This window comes from Hydractinia symbiolongicarpus, chromosome 10, assembly GCF_029227915.1.
Source record: "Hydractinia symbiolongicarpus strain clone_291-10 chromosome 10, HSymV2.1, whole genome shotgun sequence".
Lineage (NCBI taxonomy): Eukaryota > Metazoa > Cnidaria > Hydrozoa > Anthoathecata > Hydractiniidae > Hydractinia > Hydractinia symbiolongicarpus.
The window spans coordinates 13,041,460-13,060,784 of record NC_079884.1 but is presented as its reverse complement, the minus strand read 5'-3'; the positions used below and the strand labels follow the sequence as shown (position 1 = coordinate 13,060,784).

Below are 19,325 nucleotides of genomic sequence, written 5' to 3'. Positions count from 1 at the left end.
TAGCCAATTTTTACTGATTTTTTATTATCGAATATCAATCTTGTCTTTGTTTTTATCTTGTTCTTATTTTTCAGCAATATACCAACGTCATTGTTCTTAAAAAATGTTTGTCTGTAAAAATAAATGTAATAATTTTCTTAAGAATTTCGTTCAAGTGCTGTTCTCGTATTTTTATTATTACGAGCCTCGGCCCTAGGATATTTTGCCTTTTCGCTTGTCGTGATAAGTAGCGCCAGGAGCAAGAAGCTGTGTTAAAAGAAGTTGATTTATGTTACGTCTTGAAGAATCTAAGAACTTAACATTTTGGGGACATTTTAGTTTTTCGTGATTCTTATCTAAAGAGATTATGGAGCGTGGAACCCTCGTATTTTCCCGACACAAATAGGAAGCGAAAATTTTTGCGATCTTATTAAGGAATTTAAACGCAACATTTTTAAACCATGCAAAAATTTACCTTAGGACACAGGGTTGCTCTGTGCCGGTTTTCTTATCTCACTGCAAAAATAGTTCGATAAAAATTTGGAATGGGTAGGAATTTAGTCGTGGTGTCTTGCGTTTGTTGTTTTCAATTCTTATATATTTAATTTAATTATATCACAAAAAAAAAACAAATCCTTTCTCTTTTCTCTTTCTTCCTTTTTATCTTTTTATGACGTCATTAAAGCAGATGCAATTTATAATTTTTCTTCACACTTGAACACAGAGAGAGAGATTTCTTTTTTATTTCACTATCTCTATGGAGAAAAACAAACGAGAAAAATATTGCAGAAAATAAGAAAAGATGTGTAGAAAGGTTAGTGTTGATGCAACAGACAGCAATGTTTTTTACATATATTTCTTGCCTTTACTTCTTCCATTTTCTTTATGTTCCCTGCTCTTCATTTTATGAAGAAGCAAACAATTTCAATTTGGCTTTACTATTATCAAGAAAACATATTTATTTTATGATGCATAAATATTCCCTCTACTTTCAGTGACCAAGTATTTGAGAGGAGTTTCACATAAGACTCTGTTCCTATGTTTGTTTCACCTAAGAGTATCTCCCTTCACTGATAGGAGACATTAGGGTGTCTGGGAGTTATCTGTTTTTTAGATAAGCTCGCAAATACACTTCTAGAAATTCTCAAAGCGGTATGTACGTCTAATTCCAGTCCCTGCTTCGTCTTGCGGTAAGAATCCACGTCGATGGCAACCGTTATAAGTCTCACGAACAACTGAATATTCGACGCGCATTTATTCTTTCTTTGTGTTTTATCAAAATATCTCTTTAATAATAGCTGTCGTCAATCTGTCTGTGTGTCCGCGAAAGCCGCATCCTGTTACGAAAACACGAAGTATGATATATAAAGGACGGGCGACCCCGTGGATTTTTCCCCGGGTTAACGACTAGTCTCTTTAATAATAGCCGTATTCCGTCTGTCTCTTCGTGTACGAAATAAACATTGTGCTACGGAAACACGATATATGCGATATACAAAGGACGGGGAACCCATTGGATTTTTCCACGGGATACCGACTAGTTTCTTTAATAATAGCCGTATTTTATCTGTGTGTCCGCGAAAGCCGCGTCCCGTAACGGAAACACGAAATTGTTAAAATGCGCACCCATGCCAAATGCGCTATATTTTTGTCCATTTTGTTGCGGCGGTTAAATTTAAAGGACGGGCGAACCCGTGGGTTTTTCCACTGGCTACGAACGTCTTTATTATAATACCCGTATACGTTTGTCAGTGTGTCTGTCACGCACAATGGTAGTTTAGCTGCGCAAGTAGTGAGACGGACGCAATGTGGTATAAAAAAGGACGGGTGAACCAGTGGATTTTTCCACGGGCTAACGACTAGTCTATATTATAATACCTGTATACGTCTGTCTGTCACGCAAAATGGTAACCGCAGTAGCGAGACACACATAATGCGGTATATAAAAGACGGACGAACCGGTGGATTTATCCACGGGCAAAAGACTGTTATAATAATATGCTAATTTTCACAATGTCACAATCTCGACCCCAAGGCTCTTCACGACTGTGATATTTTCACGGCACGGCACGGCACGACACGGCATAATATTATAGGCATAGAAGAGCCCTGGAGATAAAGTTGACGATGTCATTGACGCATGATCTGGTAGCAAGTATTGGATCCAGTTTAAACTTTGAGTCCATGATATGTTAAGTATAATAATATTATTATAAGGTGTTTGAAGTTTACCAAAACTAACCGCATATACACGAATTCGTATATCACTATATAATGCTAACTCGCGATTATAATCACAATTTATGATGATTTATTACTGACGTGTTAAACTCACATCACATTATATTAATCACACGTGTTTTATCACTTAAACGTGTGTGGTAAATTTCAAGACATATATCTATCACACCATAATAAATATGTCTCCTTAGTCTGATACATTTAAATCTATTTTATCCTCTTTCAGACAGATAGCACTTGCATCTATTCATATTTAACCATGATTAATCATTAAACTGGAACCCAGCCTCAAAACTATGCAAAAAACCTCGGTATTAGTTTTTTATACTAACAAGGTTGGCATAAAAAAGTACTGTATTGAATGCTAGTCGGTTGACTGTGGATAAATCCATGGGTTTACGCGTCTTTTTTTCCCGCCAACCTAGCACGTTTACTTTTTCATGCATCCGTAGCACGATTATAAAAATCGCGCAGAGACACAGAAGTGCGGATATTAATATATAGAGGCATCCCTATGCCCAAAAAAGATGTATAATTTATTGAATCACCTTATACAGAAAAACTACAATAAAAAGAGTGGTTCTTACAACCTCGACCACGGGCTCTTTTTAATTTTTTTAGTTAGCTAAAGGCATTCTATAATCCATTCACACAAAAGATCCTAACTTGTACTGTATTTTTACTTGCTTATCTCTTATTTAGTGAGCTGAAGCATGGACAACATCACTGTATCTGCTTCGGTAGATAATTATAACCGATTGGGCACCCTAGCTCTTCAAGAATGCATGCTTGTCGTCATCATGACATCAGCAATTATTGGGAATGCGTTGGTGTGTTACACTACATGGAAACAAAAATTACTTAAAAATACTACCTGGAATTATTTATTTAGTTTGTCCATTTCTGATATGGCTGTTGCATTTTTAGACATTCCCATTGTCATATACGCTACATACGATGAAGATATTTTAAATAACGAAACGTTATGTCAGTTTAATGGATTCTGTTTAGTGCTTTTCTTTCTGTCATCTTTAATGACATTAGCTGTAATAAGTTTACACAAATTTTTATTCGTTCATCGCCCTTTATACTGGAGAAGTGTCGATCATTCTTTGCATTTTATTACTGGTGTTTGGATAGCATCATTTGTCGTAGCGATAGGACCTGTCTTGGGTTGGAGCCGATATGTCCATGTAGATGGGAGAACGCAATGCATAGCTGGTGTAGATAGAGCCGTATCTGATTACGTGTATTTAGCAGTGTTTTTTATTCTCGGTTTCATCGCGCCATTCGTAATAATGGTAATCTGTTACAGTACAGTTTACATTGAAACAAAGAATCATGCGGAAAGATTAAAAAATAACACACTTAGTGATATTCGTTTAGTTAACGAAGGACATATTCTAAAAACTATCATTATTATTGGCTTAACATTTTGTATTTGCTGGTCACCGTTCGTCGTGTACTTATGCATGATAATCACAGGTAGCAACATGCCTGTTGTTTTACCTCAACTGGCGGTTATATTTGGTTTTTTACAGTCAGCAATTAACCCAGTAATATACGCCATGAGACATGACTTGTTTCGTGATAGATACAAAAGTATCCTATGTTGCACAACTTACGGCCAGCATGAAATGAGAGCACGAACTTTATCTTCTTCATCAGCAATCGTTCTAAGAAGACCTACGCTTGTTTCCATGAGAAAAAGCACCGTTGATGTAAACATTGACGAAGTCTTGATTACTACAAACACGAATGCTTTATCGATTATTTATAAAGAACCAAATATGTCACAGATGATAGAAGCATCATTCGATAATCCAATGTTTCAAGAAACTTAATTAAAAAATCCCGATAAAACTTTATAACAGTTACTTGGACATAAAAATTGATTTATTTATTTATTTATCCGGGCCTCGATTCTACTTAAAAAATTGTAAACTTGGGTAGAGGCCATGCGCTAGGCCCAATCTCCACCCCATGACCTGCAGCGTATTTTATTCATCGTACGTGTTTCATCCTGATATCCAAAAATGTCACGGGCCCTGGGATTGAGGTTGCAAGAGACCCTATGATGATCTTTGAGATTCTCTTTATAAAAGCAAATAATAATTATTGTTATAAAGTTAGTAAAATATACATGTCATATACAAAAAATATTCACAACACAAGTTTTATAAATTCATTGGAGTCTAGTGATGAAGATCGCCTGCGTATCGATTTTAGCGCCATTTTTGAAGCAGGGTCAAATAACGCTGGGTCACTGTCCCGACGTGTCTTTTTAGTAAGTTGCACAAGTTTATACATCTCTGTAAACACGCTATTCATGTCTTCTGTAGGGATTGCCGCTGAACGTTCAAAAACTTTAACCTTGTGGATAGTAGACAGAGATTCGCCATCTTGTTTTGTGACAACACGTTTTTTACTTTGATCGATTTTGTTTGCAATTACTGCGATAGGTATTGAGTTTAAGTTTAACTTTCGTACGCTCTCGATTAGGTTTTTCACATGTTCATAACTTTTTCTGTCAGTGGTGGAATATACGAGTACAACTGCGTCCGCATAACTGATTAGTGCGTTATTCTAAAAATAAAAAACACGTCATGGAAAAAATTTATAATGGCAGATCACAAAACATATAAATCGCCAGAAACAAGGCGGGTGTTGAATACCATGGTCGCAAAATAACAAACGATTCAATCTCGCTGATACCGGGACAAAAGAATGACTTTTTTTTTAGGTTTTCATAGAAACATAATCTTTTATACAGAATGACATCATCATTGAAAAGATATATATCAGGTCATGTAAAAGATAAATACAGCGAGAAAAAAAATTTAGAGCGACAATTTCTATGTTTTGATCGTCCCTAGGAGCCTCATTGATTTCGGTTTCGATATTAACCCTATTTGTGGTGGGATGGGAAAATGCTGAGTGAGTGGGTGGGTGGGCTGTGCTTATAGTTACACTTTTAAATTTTGTAACTTTGTTCGAACTTTTATCTAGCTTTAATTTTGCAGGAATTTTTTTTGGGAGAAATATGCTGAAGTGTTGGTAACCATTTTTGCAACCTAATCAAAATGGAGGAGACCCTAGATGGCTTAGTAGGAACAGGTGTAAATACTTTTGTTATCGTTGCAATAGCTCTTGAGAAAAAGAGCTCTGGGAACGAAATGTACTTTCATGGAGTTATAGTAAAGTTTACCTTTCCATTGGAGTCCATTATTTCAAAATTAATCTTCTTTGGTCCTATCGACGTAGTGTATCTGTAAGCAGTTTCCTTTCCTGGTACGTAATTGTTGAAGAATTGGTTTGTCAAACATCTTATGATCAGCGCTAAGAAAACAATAGGAAATCAAAAACAAATACTTTGAATTGCAAAAATGCTCCAAATAACTGATGGTCACATGAGGTGGAGCGTAAATTAAGTGGTTTTAATGAACACCTTTTTTTATTTTAATTATTTTGCGGTAACTGGTGTCATTAGCTACATTTTAAATTGTATGTAAAAACTAATACTCATCTCAGAGAGATAAAATTCATGTAACTTTAACCTTAAGGTTAACTTTAATAGTCTTTGTAAGCTAAAGTTGTTTTGTAAGTATCGCGCGTCATAGAAAAGGTCGGTCAGACATTAATAGTTTCTATTTTAAAATAATTAGTTTACGTCGTGTCGTGGTTTTAAAAATATCATGGCTTTTTCCGCTCACCGACAACATGAAACTTTAACGACAAATTAGTTTTTTGTCATAGGAATTTTTTTTGTGTCTTAAGACCTTTTTTATTTTATTAGCCAGTAGTAGCTAGTCTCATTTTCGTGGATTAGATACTTTGAAGAGTTGACAAAATAGTTTTTAAAAACATATTCTTTGTTGAAAAAATGAACCTTCACGTAGCAAAATTCTACTAATTCGAAAATGTTTCGGTCTCGCAAATTTTGTGAAAAAAAATCACATGGGAAAAATTGTTCAAACAATATTCGGAAAATATTCGGGAAATATTCGGGTTTAAGCAACTGTACTGTAAACTATAAATCGAAGATATTAAAAATATCTATCATTGGGATCCGATACCCTTTTTAAAGCTAATTGTGTAACAATCCAATGAAATCATGAATGCTGCAAAAATTCGGGTAAAAAAATAGTAAAAATTAAAATGCCTTCCTTACCCGTTTTCCCCACTCCTGGTGAACCAAGAACGACGATTCGTATTGACTTTTCCGCACGTGGAAACACTTTTCCGTATATTTTATCTAATAATGGATGCATGGCTTTACCCTCGTGTGAGTCTCCCATAGTGATTCTGTTTCAATTTTACTATAAATGTCATACAAACATAAGGGTTAGTTTATACTACAAAAACATACCGCCTACCAAATAACTAATTTTGATTGGCTTATAAGCTATTTTATTTTTACAGAAGCAACCAATGAAAACACTTGATCTATTTTTTCAATAGTGTGAACTTAGCTTCCAAAATTGCATAATAGTCATAAAAAGATATATGTCATGGTAATAGATAAAATGCATTTGTTATTGACAACAACAATGGCTTCATTATAACAACATGGCGGCTTAAGTAGCAAAGTAATTGATTATTTTCAGCCACTATTTTGTTTCTTTTACATAGTTTCGTTTTCTATCGTTATTATTTTCAATTCTTTCCTCTCTATTTCCCGTTTGCTTGTATTTCCATACGACTGTTTGTCGACATGTCGGTACCATAACGTCAGCCATGTTGTTTTAAAATAGATATTTAATCTACTCCCCACAATTCTTCTAGCTATCACCTCCATCTTCCACATAAAATAGGTGTTTCTTATAGTGTAAAAATAATGTAACAATAAGGAACGTTACCAAACTAAATTACTGATTAGCAATCAAGATTGTTTTTAGCTATTCGTTTTTCCAAGTTAACAGAAATAAGATGCATGTCAAGCAGATGGAGAGTTAAAACAGCCGGCACCGATTAAGGCTTTTTTAACACGAATTTCATGACCTGAAAAAAGACATAGTATGCAAACAGCGTCTTTTTAAAACCTAATGACGTCATGCCGGTATAGACAAAATATTTGTAAACGTTCAAAATGATCCCGCAAGACTTTATGCAGACTGAATAGTGACGTCACTATCTAATGACTGCTGTAATCCTTGTTGCTATTAGTTACATAATAAAATCAGGAATTCAAAAGGCAAAAATGTGTTCAATAGTCATTGTATGCCTTGGAGACATGGCAAACCGTACTGCCACTTAATGTCCAGGCCTTTCTTAACAGTTTCTTTGTGCGTTTGAGTTATGGCGATAGATAGATGTAGTTTGGAGAAGCTAGTTAGTAACGTCGATTGTTTTAAATCCTTTACCAAGCGTGTAGCTTTTTTCTACAAAAACATAAAATATAATAATTAGCTAATGAAGAGATATAAAATGATGAGAATAATGAGCCAAGAATGTTGTTAAAATAGCATTAACTACTTAATGTAATGCCATGCGGTATCAATCAGGTTGAAATTTATAATAAAGGTTATCAAGTGACCTGGTCCACAGGGCTCTTTTTCACTCTTCAATACCGTTATCCAAAAGTGAAAAAAAAAATTTGGAAGGAGGTTCGGGTAACAAGGTTATTTCTTCATTTTACAAAGACATTTCGAAGACATCTTCACATGTGTTTTAAAATGTTATCCTTCGTTTATTATTGTTTCCGGACACGATACTTAAAACCATGTTAGATACACGCAAACTCGCCCCCAGCGCCTTTGTCTGTTTTTTTTCACTAAACGGCGAGACAAAAGGCGCTGGGGACGAGTTTGAGATACACAGTGATTGAGATTAGCTATCGAAAGTTCATCTCAATATTTCCTTCTTCAAAAGCAGTTTCGAATACGTCTGATTGAACGTCGTAACAAAACTTTCATATGAAAATTTCTTGGAAATAAACGTTGATTCATCGTATGATCAATCCATAAAAATACCCCGTCACCAATCTTTATTTAAAAACATTGGAGCAAGCTTGCTTGAATTCTTCTTTCTATCCATCGGCACGTCCACTCCAAAATAAGAATATGAAATCATTCGAACTTATTACTTTATATACACCTCGTGTCTAGTACTATCCGACATCATTTTGTCCGAAACGACTTTAAAGAGCTACCTCTTTCTCAGTGCCCTTTTTTCCTTCTTTTTATATCAAGATTCCGATTGGAAAATAAAATCAAAACAACTCCCCACTAAATTACATGCAACCTCGATCCCAAGGTCTGTAAAAATATTTTATGTTTCATCCTCGCATCAAAAAATGCGATATGTCTTGGATTAAGTTTGTAATATTTTCTCAACTTCCAGATAAACATGAATTTCTCACTCGCATTTCATGATACGCAAACTGAGAAACACAAGACATATATCGCGACATATCCCTCTTTTATAAAGGAAAAGCTTCCACGTAAAAAAATATAATAAATTCAAGAAATATTAAAAACGCTTAAAACACTACAAAATCTTAAGGCAAGCAAACACCCTTTTTTTAAGCAACTGTCCAACAAAATACAAGCTAAACTCTACACAGTATTTACACAATTACGAAATGTATTCTATATTTAGAGCGTGAAGTTAAATAAATGTCATACCATAACATTAATCCTAATAAGGAAAAATATCTACTTATCTTTGCAAGGAAACTGGTAAGACTGATAACAAATGCCAAGTAAAGTAATTTTTATGAAAACAGAAAAATGAAAACTTTGCCGTTCTTTAAAAAAGAGCGGGAAAATAACTTATACTTACGTTTCTTGCATAACAACCCTGATCAAGTTTTTTTTCATTTTCTCAGTACTCCAAAAATTATAAAATGGAGGTTATTTAGTTAAAGTTTGTTGTTTTTGTAGAAAAACAAACATTATAGCGAACATTATCGCTTTGTTTGTTCGTAGGTTAGTTTCCAGTTGAAACAACTGCACTGCTTTAGTGAAGCGCGGCGTGATTTCACAGACAATATACTTCCAACACGGGGGTTGAGTTATTAAATTTTAATTACTTTAGAAATTAAAAAAACAAGCTGTATAATAATATAACTTAAGGAATTAAAAGTAATACCTTTAACAGCTCTAACAAGCTTTGTAATGATAATACTCATAAACATTTCCCTGCGGTCCTTAAAATGTAATTACGATAATAGTAGTAGGCATTACCCCCGTGTTATTATAAATATTTTTAAATGTTTTGATATATTGGAAGTAATTTTAAACCTGCAAATAATACGGTTGTTATAAGAGATATACTTTTAACATCGTTATGTAAAACGACTTAACATAACAAGATATTAAAGTTTTAAAATAACCGTTGTTTTTAATACTTATATTGTACATTACATTAAACCTCAGTGTAAAAGATACAAAATGCCCTGGGGACGAGGTTGCATTACAATTTCGGAGCATAATTTACGACTACCGATATTTCTTTTTTGGACAGAAATCTAGACAGCACTAAAATTATAATCCAGAAAATAATATCATCACTTTTGAAAAAATGTTGCCACTTTAGCAGTTCAAAGTTTCGTTTCAGTAACATATGTCCTTATTATGCACAAAAATACAAGTTTCTTTACTTTAAAAATGAAAATGTCAAGCGTAAGCTGCAATTGTCCTCATGACAACAAATCTACGTATTAAAAAATACAGGCATTGTAAATGACAAAAACTTATACATAAACGAAGAATATGAATCATTCTTAAATTCAGTGTTATAAAAATAACGAGGCTGGGAATTGTAAGAAGTAAGAACAAAATTCTCTTTACCCACTTTTTTCCCGACATGTTCTCGTTTCTGGAATAAATATCCCGACAAGTTCTCGTTTCTGGAATAAATTTCCGGCAAGTTCTGGTTTATGGAATAAATATCCCGACATGTTCTCGTTTTGGAACAGATTTCCCGACATGTTCTCGTTTCTGGAATAAATTTCCGACAAGTTCTCGGTTTTGGAATAAATTTCAGTCCTCGTTTTTTAAGAAAATAATTTGCTCAACAGTTAGCTCACTCCAAGGCTCAACCAATCACGAAAAATTATAAGCCATTTGGAAGGCATTATATAGGCTTAAAAATATACGCTCTTTGTACTGTAGAACTGGAACTTAAGTAAAAATTGCTCTCGATTCTCGGTAAAAACAGGAAGAAGCCAAAGTTCTTATTTTTGCTTTCTTTATAATAAAGAGTTTATATTAGCCATTTTTGTACAATTAAGTTCATGCTTTCCCCTTTGTGTCACTTCAAATTTAATACACTGTTGTACAACTTGAAAAAGAGGTCCTTTCTTCTACAATTTGTTATTCTTACTTTATTGTTAACCTTTCTAAGTACTGGGGCGAGGTTGGGTAAATACAGCAAACAGTTTTTCTGGAAAATTCACACTCTCGTTCACAGGGATTTTTGCCTTTTTAATGAGAGAAGACGGTAAAAATCAATCTCCTCCCTTGTGTTTATTTTCTAAATTTATTATTATTATTTTGATCTTATTTCCGTGCAAAAGGTTATATTATAAACAACTTCGTTTCCATGGAAATCGGTTGGATCGATGAATGTTGAACTTTAAGAACTAAGAAATGAGAGCAACTTAGAACATGTCTTGTGTCATTTTCGCGTAATCCAAAATTGCGGAAAATTCTTTTGTGGCTTAGTCAGATGTGTTCTTTAGGGTAGCTAGTTTGAATTAGCTGATACAGCCAGCCTCGTTAGGAACCTGAACAAGGCTTGTTAAGGTTCTGTCCTAATACCAACAACAGCGTTGCTGCATTTACTGGGAACAAGCGCTGGGTATCAGGTTAGAATACATAGATTTTATTAAAGGTGGAAGCAGTCAGCGAAGATATCAACACACTCTCTTTAAAACTTCTGAGGACGAGAATGCAGGGAAAAGCATCCTACATTTATCGTGTAACAGCGAAAACTTCTCCTTGCTCGAACAAGAAATTGAACCAATCACAATTTAACACTGAGCACTATGTTTGGTCAAGATAGACCAAAAGCTAGGTAGGTACAGGGTGGTTGACTAACGCACACATACCAGAAAGATTATAAGAACGCGGAAAAGACAGCGCCATTATAAATGTAATATACAGCAAATTTGTCAATACATTTTTTTTGTATACAATATGAATAAATATAGCATGAAAATATATAATAAAAATACAAGTATGATATATATATAATATTTTTATAAGAGCTTCTACAGTATCTATTACTTCCAGTCCTAATAAATTCATCTTCGGTAAATTAAAACGTTTATTATCGTATTTTTTGGAAGATTACGTTATAAGAACATTTAACATTGAAAAAGTGTAAAAAATGAGCATGTACAGCCTCAAATCAACTCAAAGAGAGAAGAATTACTTTTTTAAAACAAAAGGAAGAAGTTCTTATGTATAAAAATGTATATAATGCAAATTTAATTCTACATCAACTCCTCAAGAACAAGTTTGCGGTTCTCTTTTCACTTTCCATTAGGCATTCATGATTGTAGTTCCCGTTGTTTAGACTTCACGCTCGATATTCTCATTGCAATAAAAATGGTAGTATTTCCTGAATTTTGGTTGTTAAAAAACAAATCCATCCGCTTGGAATTGGTCGTTTCAACTTGGAAAGCTGCCAGAATGCAAGAGTTACAGCTGATAAAAAGAATGTAATGCGCATGCTCAAACACTAACCGCTGGGAGCTACCGCAAAGAATGTTAAAATAAAAGGCAGGCTCAACAAATGGACAATTAATAAAATAGCTAGGCTTGTCTATGTCATTTGTTTGTTTCTAAAAAACTTGAAGTTATGGCATATACTTCTGCGTCGGACCAGCCAACATTATTTAAGCAGTATTTGCTGCGCACTTCGGTTATAGCTCACAATTTGTAAACGGTTGTTGCCAATAGTGTGTTCCAAAGGAGAGATAATCAATATTTTTCTTATCACTTCTTATTGCATGTTATACCACAACCGCGAAATCCTGACTCTTTGTTAGGTGGGTGTAGTAACTATTTGAATCGGTTCAATTTCCAACAACAGACCAATCAGTCGTTTACAATCGCTGTCATTTTCATTTATACTACTTGGAAAACTACAACACCCTCTCCCTTTACACACAGTAGGGACGTCATTTTTATTTACATTGTCAAGCAAGATGACAACATCTGGTACTGTTTGACACGCATGATAGAGGAACGTTTTAATGTAATTGAATTCACTTCTAACTCTACAAACGTTTTCAGGATGAGCTTCTTGCACGAGGTCATGTGATGTAACAGCCTAAATTCAAGGTTATGTGAAGCTTTCACGGTACAGAGAAAATAATTAGATGAAAGGTTGGTAAAAATGGTAGGCAGGCAGACAGACATACCTGTATATAACACGGCGATAGAATGAGAAGAATCTTTTTTACATTAGCCATTTTATCTGGCACCCAGTGCGGTAAACCACCCATTTGGTTGATTTCAACGTGACTGCACAAATCAATACACACAGATACACCATACGATGATATTAAGCTAGCCAGTTGAAGAATTTTCTCCTCTTCTTTGTTGTCAGATGCGCAATGGGAAATATAAACGCTGATTCCTGTCTGAGTTTTATTGCCTATATTGGTGAGAGCAAAAAAAAAAAAAAATCAGGGTGAAGTGAGAAAGAGTTGGACACGAAACAGTTAGTTTGATAGTTGCGGCGTGTTTATATCAGTTAAAATCTGTTAAAACACATCGAATACAATATTTAGTGGCTTTCATCCTTACTGGACAACCTTGATCCAAGCACCTGTTGTCTCTTTTTGCATATCGGACGGCGAGACCCATCGATACGCGAAGCGCTGATGAGAAAAAACCTTGGAACAAGGTTGTCTCACTAGAAACATTGAAAACGTGGTCAATTCAACAAAAACATAAAGAAACTAGTTAAACTCGTTGGATTTTTTAGAAAACAACCTGATAACGAAGTTGTAAAAAGTCATAACTTACGTACTCTTAAAAGACATGTCTTTATAAGGGGCGTTTCTCCTTCTATAACACATTGCCATGGTTACCAGCACAACCGTCGATAAGCAGACACCAGCTAATATGAAAATAATTTGCCATATGGTGATTGTGGAAGTTTTGGTCGTCGAAGAAGTAGATGGTGGCAAGGAAGGCAACGTTGAAGGAGCCATTGAGTGGAGTGGCAAAGCTGTGTTATTATAAGATTAATTTGTATTACTAATAAAAGCTTTAACATCTGACATTAGCCAAACAGAAACAATTGGTTGCTGACATGATGAAATTTTCTGGCCTCGAATATCAAAGTTTCAAGAAACATAGTAACGAAATTGATATGATAATCAATTTCATAGTTTAAACCTTGGAGGAAAGAATCCCGTATTCTTTCCTTCAAGTTTAAACACACTTTGGAAAACAACAATCTCCATCCGAGAGCTTTCTCTACTTCTTTCACACCAGCCACAAATTCATAGTGAAAAACAACCCCTGGTAACTAGATGGGAAGATGATGCACAAAGATGTGCTGGAGATTACTTACGCGGACATCTTCCTATGAATGTACTGTTAAATTCTCCTGGTTTTGTTGGCATTGGTGTCACCTAATGAACAAGTTACCTTGAATTACTAATAAGAAATAATGCATTGGGGTCAAGGTTTTCCGTTTCCAGCAGACCTAGGAACGATGTCCAGTTCTCACTAAACAAAACCAATTTTTAAGTGAAAATAATTTCTCTGTTATAACAGCAGGACGAAGTACTTAATCAACTGTGATCACAATACGCCCTGGGAGATGAGGGTGGGAGCGAAAAGATCAAAAGAGAAATTTACCAAAGTGATTTGATACAACTATCTATTTTATGTTCATTGAGTAAATTTAGTTTTGAAAAGTGACAAGGAAAATGTCTTCATGTGACCAATATTAAAGTTAAGTCGTACCAATACTGAATAGTCTGTATGAAAGTCCAGCCCTTGTTCTTGCCCAAACACAAATTCAGTGACATTCTATTGCAAATAAAAATACAACATGTACTCATTCAAATGACAACAAAAAATTAAGTTGTAACCTTGTCCCCAAGGATCACTTACGCTTTTTTTGCTATAGAGGCGTGGGGAGACGGTCTTCATTTTAGAGATACAAGGTTGTAAAGCACACTGGGCTGCAGCGCCTCTTTTTTGGGTGGTAATTGGAGTAAATGCAATATTGAAACAAAAAAAAAAATTTAGGAAACTTTGGAAGACAAATTGCAAATATAATTCCAAAATCCTAACAACGTAACAAAACAATAACGACTCTTATAATTTTGTCTTTCTAATTATTTCGTTGCTAACTTTGTGTTAAAGTTAATTAACAGTTTGTGTGGTAGACTCGAACAAGTTTAAGAAGAAGTGACACTAAATTTTATTTATTTGTCTTTTTGTGGAGCGGAAAAAATTTAATTTCAATCTCCAACATACCCTGGAGCATCTAAAACAAATGAATGTTTTGTTAAACACCATCACAATTTGATACGATTGTAGTCTGGAAAGATCGCCTGCAATAAAAAATATCATTATATTTATAAATACTAAAGCTAAAAACTCCAACACCAAAAATAACCTTGCGCGCGGACAAATTTACAATTTATCGAGAAATTGCCATTGTAACTACAACCAATCGATACGTGAAAATATAATCGATACGTGAAAATATAATCGATACGTGAAAATATAATAAATACGTGAAACAGACTATTGAATTTTTTAATGAATGAATGAATGAATAAATGAATGAATGAATGAATGAATAAATGAATGAATGAATGAATGAATAAATGAATAAATAAGTAAATGAGTGAATGAGTGAATGAGTAAATGTAAATGAGTAATTGAATGAATAAATGAATAAATGAATAAATGAATAAATAAATAAATAAATAAATGAAAAAAAGAATAAATGAATAAATGAATAAACGAACCTTTATATAGAGCCACACAATTCCCAATAAAAATTTTTCTTAAATGTGTTACTTACGTGAATGTGTAGCCCACTGAATTCGAAAATTTGGATTTGTACGTTCATTAGCACAATAGTGATGTACAATATCTGAATGAAGTTGAGGGAAACCATTCGAATCATCTGTCCCGCCATCACAATCTTAAAAAGAAAGAAAACGATAGTGTTGTTTGAAAGTCTTTTAAGCAACATTGTACTTTAGAAAAAGGATAGGACACAGGGTCAAAAATGATAAAATGTGGAGAATAAACGAAATCTAGTGCAACACATTTTGAACAAAGCCTTACCTCTCCCATCTCGCCCCCAATGCCTTTTTTCGCTTTCCCGATATCGGGAACTGTGATAAAAAAAAACGAAAAAGGGATGAGGTGATTAAACCCAACCACAATCTCTTTTTGCATATCGGAAGGCAAGACAAACATCTTTTTCGTCATACCTATCAATAAGCGCAGCGCCGATGAGAGACAAGAATCCCTGGGAACGAGGTTAGATTAAACCTTTATTTGGTATTTTATTTTAATCAAATTTTAGTCAATAGTACCTTTTTTTCTTGAAAATCAAAGAGACTAGTCAAAATTTATTCACAGTTACACCACAGGGTTTTTGCTTTTTTAACTGATAAAATAGTAAACTAACAAAGGGTGCTGGGAACCAAGCTTATTAAATTTACAACATGAGTTGCTCAAAAGATATATGTGGGTGAATTAATATGAGGCTAATAGACCAAGCGAGAAACACTCCTAACGCCCTAATTATTAAAGGCGCGTTAAGCAGCGTAAGGCTTATTCTGCCATGATCGTACGATAATTCTAGGTGTTACGACGCTTAGTGAATACTGGCCTTGAGAATGGCCTTAGTAAGAAACACACTTTGTAAAAAACATACCTTATGAAAACAAGCATCTGTGATTAGACATGTCACTAGTAAAAATTAGCGCCCTTGGTGAAATACGGCCCCAGCAAGAAGTACCATTAGTGGGACAAGTCACTAGCGAGAATTAGCGCCCTTAGTGAAATGCGGCCTTAGCAAAAAGTACCCTTGGTAAGACACATCACTAGCGAGAATTAGCGTCTTTAATCAGATACGGCCCTAGTAAGAATCGTCTTTAGTGAGACACATCCCTGAAGAGAAGCGCGCTTAGTTGAAAAAGTTTTCAGTAGAATGGCAATTTAAAACAAATACCACATAATCTAAAGCACAGCATAACAAAACATCCGTATATCATATTACCTTTTAAACACGACTCTGCTACCTAAAATAGAGAGACAAAATTAGAATTGTCATAATAAACCCCCTTTGACAATTTTAAGTGGCCACGAAACGACTTGTTATGAGTGGAAAACTTATGTATCTCAGTTAATCTTTTGTGTACGAAGGAATATCTAAATCTGTCCACAAATTTTAGGTTCAAAAATATTTCCGCCGAATGAGTCGAGGACAAAAAAATTTTCTTTGGAAAAAATTGTTCAATCAATTTCTTCTTTCCTGGAATTAGATTTTTAGTATTTTTCAAGGTTTTTCTCAAGGAGCTCTAGGGGCGAGAATGAGCGATTTTTCCGGAAGAGCTTTAGTCACATGATAATACAAGTAGATATTTTTGTAAAAAATGTTCGAACCTTTATAAAGTGGACAAGGGAGATCTCTGTAATGCAGCGAGTGCTCTAGAGCGAATTTTTAGAAAAATATGTACATTTTACTAATGTTAGGCAAGAGGGGGGCTAAAAGGCATTCTCGTCCCCAGAGCTCTGAGAAAGCCTTAAAAAGAGCCTGAAAGAAAACTACTTTATTTATCTTAATGAGATCTGAGGACGAGAATGGCTAGAAAGGGCCTGTAAAACATAAAACCGATTTATAAAACAGTTAATAAAAAGACTGAAAAAGATTTCTGCGTTTGTCCAAGATGAGATAGATATTGATCAATTTCGTTTCCAGGACACAAATTGCCCAAGAGTGGGTCTAAGCAAGATATATGCTGGAAACGAGGATATGCTTTTGATAATCTTGAAAACATTTCACAACGTTTCCAAATGTATTTTTCTCATCATAGTGAAATTCCACCTCGTCCTCAAGGTTTCTGTGAGTTTTCTACGTTAAGACAAAAGTTAAAGTTCTGTTGATGAATTTAGTTTCAAATTATTGTATGCGGACGTAAAAGTAAACACGTGTAAACAAACACGATGTGCCGCTGACATCACAACAACGAACAATAATTTCTATTTCACAAAATCCTAATGTAAAAAACTGCAAAGCTCCAAGATAGCTAAACATTAAAATGGTTTTAATTTCTCATGTTCCCTATACCCAGGTGCACTTCGAAAGCGTGAAAGTCAAAATGGCGTTGTTATCGATGTAAAGGTATTTTTTATTTAACACTGTGCTCTCATAATATGCGTGGGTCAAACAAGACTCGGGATAGTGAAGTGATCTCTAAACAAAACAAATAAATCAGCAAGTTTTAGCAAATAATAAAAACATACCAAGTTATGGAATAGAAATACAAAGATATATACACGCATATCCATCCATGAATATCTTGGGGACGCTAAATCTTCAACAATGCTGAGGTGGACAACAAAAACTTGTTTGTGAAGCGCATAACAAACGATTATCTAAGAATATTTATACAATATAAAACATTTTTTGAATTGCTGCACTGTAAAAAACACGAAAAAAACCAAACGTTTGTGTTTTACTTGCTTCTAAGCTTAAAACATCTAACAGCACTGCGTCTAATTTTAAAAACATTGGAAATAAAATAGGAGCTGCATTTTCGGTTGCTTAAATATATTCTGCCACGAAAAAACCTGCAATGTGCTGTCAGCAATAGGATCCCATGTTAAGCAAAAGTCACGTGGTCTGACAGAGATAAATAAAAATTTAAAAATGGCGGTATGCATGGAGAAAAAAATACTACAACGTCGCATTCAACGTGGAATTACTCTGCATGATGTTTTGATAGTAAATGGGCTATCAGGAACAAACATTTTAAGGTAAAAAAAACAATAACAATAAGTACAATAACCATCTAATGTGGAGTGTTCCTTTGAAGTGCAAAAACTTGTGAGCTAAACCCTTGGCCGAGACATACGAAAGGCTAAAGAATGAAAGCATTCTGCTTATCACTCTTCATAAAAATAGAATTGATTGATGTATTTCAGACGGTCGTCTGGTTGAGCAGTAGCTGTGTTTGCACGACTTCTGTGGCCAAAAAGAAAGCTTTAAATGCACAAAGACCAATAGGAACTGAAGAGGCTTTTACGGAGTAAAATTCCTAATACTACAACATGACAAATAAACCCAACAACCAGTAAAAACAACAACAACGATAACAATAACAACAAACAACACGCACAATATCCCAAAGATAAATACCTCGTGACTGTTTAAAACATGAAGTTAATTTTTTTTATGCATGCACACTTAATAAACCAATCAACAAAGTGTGTTTTTATTTCACAACTTTTTACCTCTTCAATTCATCATCAAAGATAAATATTGAATTTCTTTGTTAAAGTAAACGTAGTTGGACATAAAAAAGAAATTGTTTACTCGCGGTTACAAAAATTGGGCACTCAGAGGTGAATTGATGCTGAGACATTTAAAGGTAAATATTGAAGGAGGTATGCTTACTGCCAAGGTGTTCGTAAATCTTCTTGATAAATATGATGGTTTCTGTAACTTAAGTAATATTTTTACGAACAGGAAAGGCAACAGAATATTTGAGTTTTAAGTAAATGCACATCAAATATTGACCGTTTTAAAAGTTAGATTGATACACGCTTAAATTCGAATTTTGTCTTCGATCCAGTGAAAAAGCGCGCGAAAAACGAGATCCCTTCTCAAACATGGAGCTTGATATCGGAAACGGTTGTTATAAATAACACGAAAATAGGCTCCGGAACAGATTGTGAAACAAGGTGAGGTTCTTATTACAACGCGATGATAATTCAAGAGATGCAGAACAATTTTAAAAGAACATGTCTTCGAGAAAAACAATTTAGCTTGAACAAGATAAACTCGTTCTTAAAGTCAAGGAAAAATAGTGCTCGTTTCCTTACTGAAGTTGAAGGTCATGTTATTCTGTTATTTTTTTAATAAAATTTCTAACATTT

General features: G+C 34.4%; 3 protein-coding genes across 4 annotated transcripts; 1 reads left to right on the top strand and 2 right to left on the bottom strand.

The window, feature by feature from the left end:
- Positions 1 to 679: 679 nt before the first annotated feature.
- LOC130612288 (adenosine receptor A3-like) lies at positions 680 to 4,302 on the top strand. The gene is made up of 2 exons (XM_057433597.1): positions 680 to 793; positions 2,923 to 4,302. Exon 2 carries the CDS (start codon positions 2,934 to 2,936, stop codon positions 4,062 to 4,064), a length of 1,131 nt encoding a protein of 376 aa, XP_057289580.1. The 5' UTR covers positions 680 to 793; positions 2,923 to 2,933; the 3' UTR covers positions 4,065 to 4,302.
- LOC130612289 (ras-related and estrogen-regulated growth inhibitor-like) lies at positions 4,296 to 9,176 on the bottom strand. The gene is made up of 4 exons (XM_057433599.1): positions 9,004 to 9,176; positions 6,392 to 6,539; positions 5,429 to 5,559; positions 4,296 to 4,806 (listed from the first exon to the last, which is right to left on the bottom strand). The coding sequence occupies exons 2-4, from the start codon at positions 6,516 to 6,518 to the stop codon at positions 4,384 to 4,386; spliced, it is 681 nt and encodes a 226-aa protein (XP_057289582.1). The 5' UTR covers positions 6,519 to 6,539; positions 9,004 to 9,176; the 3' UTR covers positions 4,296 to 4,383.
- Positions 9,177 to 11,212: 2,036 nt separating this feature from the next.
- Positions 11,213 to 15,390, bottom strand: LOC130613185 (uncharacterized). Of its 2 annotated transcripts, XM_057434512.1 has the most exons (7): positions 15,232 to 15,390; positions 14,676 to 14,752; positions 14,157 to 14,222; positions 13,759 to 13,819; positions 13,210 to 13,410; positions 12,596 to 12,831; positions 11,213 to 12,504 (listed from the first exon to the last, which is right to left on the bottom strand). In XM_057434512.1, the coding sequence occupies exons 2-7, from the start codon at positions 14,715 to 14,717 to the stop codon at positions 12,217 to 12,219; spliced, it is 894 nt and encodes a 297-aa protein (XP_057290495.1). In that variant the 5' UTR covers positions 14,718 to 14,752; positions 15,232 to 15,390; the 3' UTR covers positions 11,213 to 12,216. The 2 variants fall into 2 exon arrangements, with proteins under 2 accessions (XP_057290495.1, XP_057290494.1); XM_057434511.1 differs by having other exon boundaries at positions 14,676 to 15,390.
- Positions 15,391 to 19,325: the final 3,935 nt, after the last annotated feature.

Bases quoted from the DNA above. Each gene is read 5' to 3' on its own strand.
- LOC130612288 (XM_057433597.1), top strand. From the start codon at position 2,934: ATGGACAACATCACTGTATCTGCTTCGGTAGATAATTATAACCGATTG.
- LOC130612289 (XM_057433599.1), bottom strand. From the start codon at position 6,518: ATGGGAGACTCACACGAGGGTAAAGCCATGCATCCATTATTAGATAAA. The intron at 5,560-6,391 runs GTAAGGAAGGCA...TTGTTTTCTTAG, and splicing joins ACCAGGAGTGGGGAAAACGG to CGCTGATCATAAGATGTTTG. The intron at 4,807-5,428 runs GTAAACTTTACT...TTTTATTTTTAG, and splicing joins TAATGGACTCCAATGGAAAG to AATAACGCACTAATCAGTTA.
- LOC130613185 (XM_057434511.1), bottom strand. From the start codon at position 14,771: ATGATATTTTTTATTGCAGGCGATCTTTCCAGACTACAATCGTATCAA. The intron at 13,820-14,156 runs GTACGACTTAAC...CTTGTTCATTAG, and splicing joins ATACAGACTATTCAGTATTG to GTGACACCAATGCCAACAAA. The intron at 13,411-13,758 runs GTAAGTAATCTC...ATAATAACACAG, and splicing joins ATTCATAGGAAGATGTCCGC to CTTTGCCACTCCACTCAATG.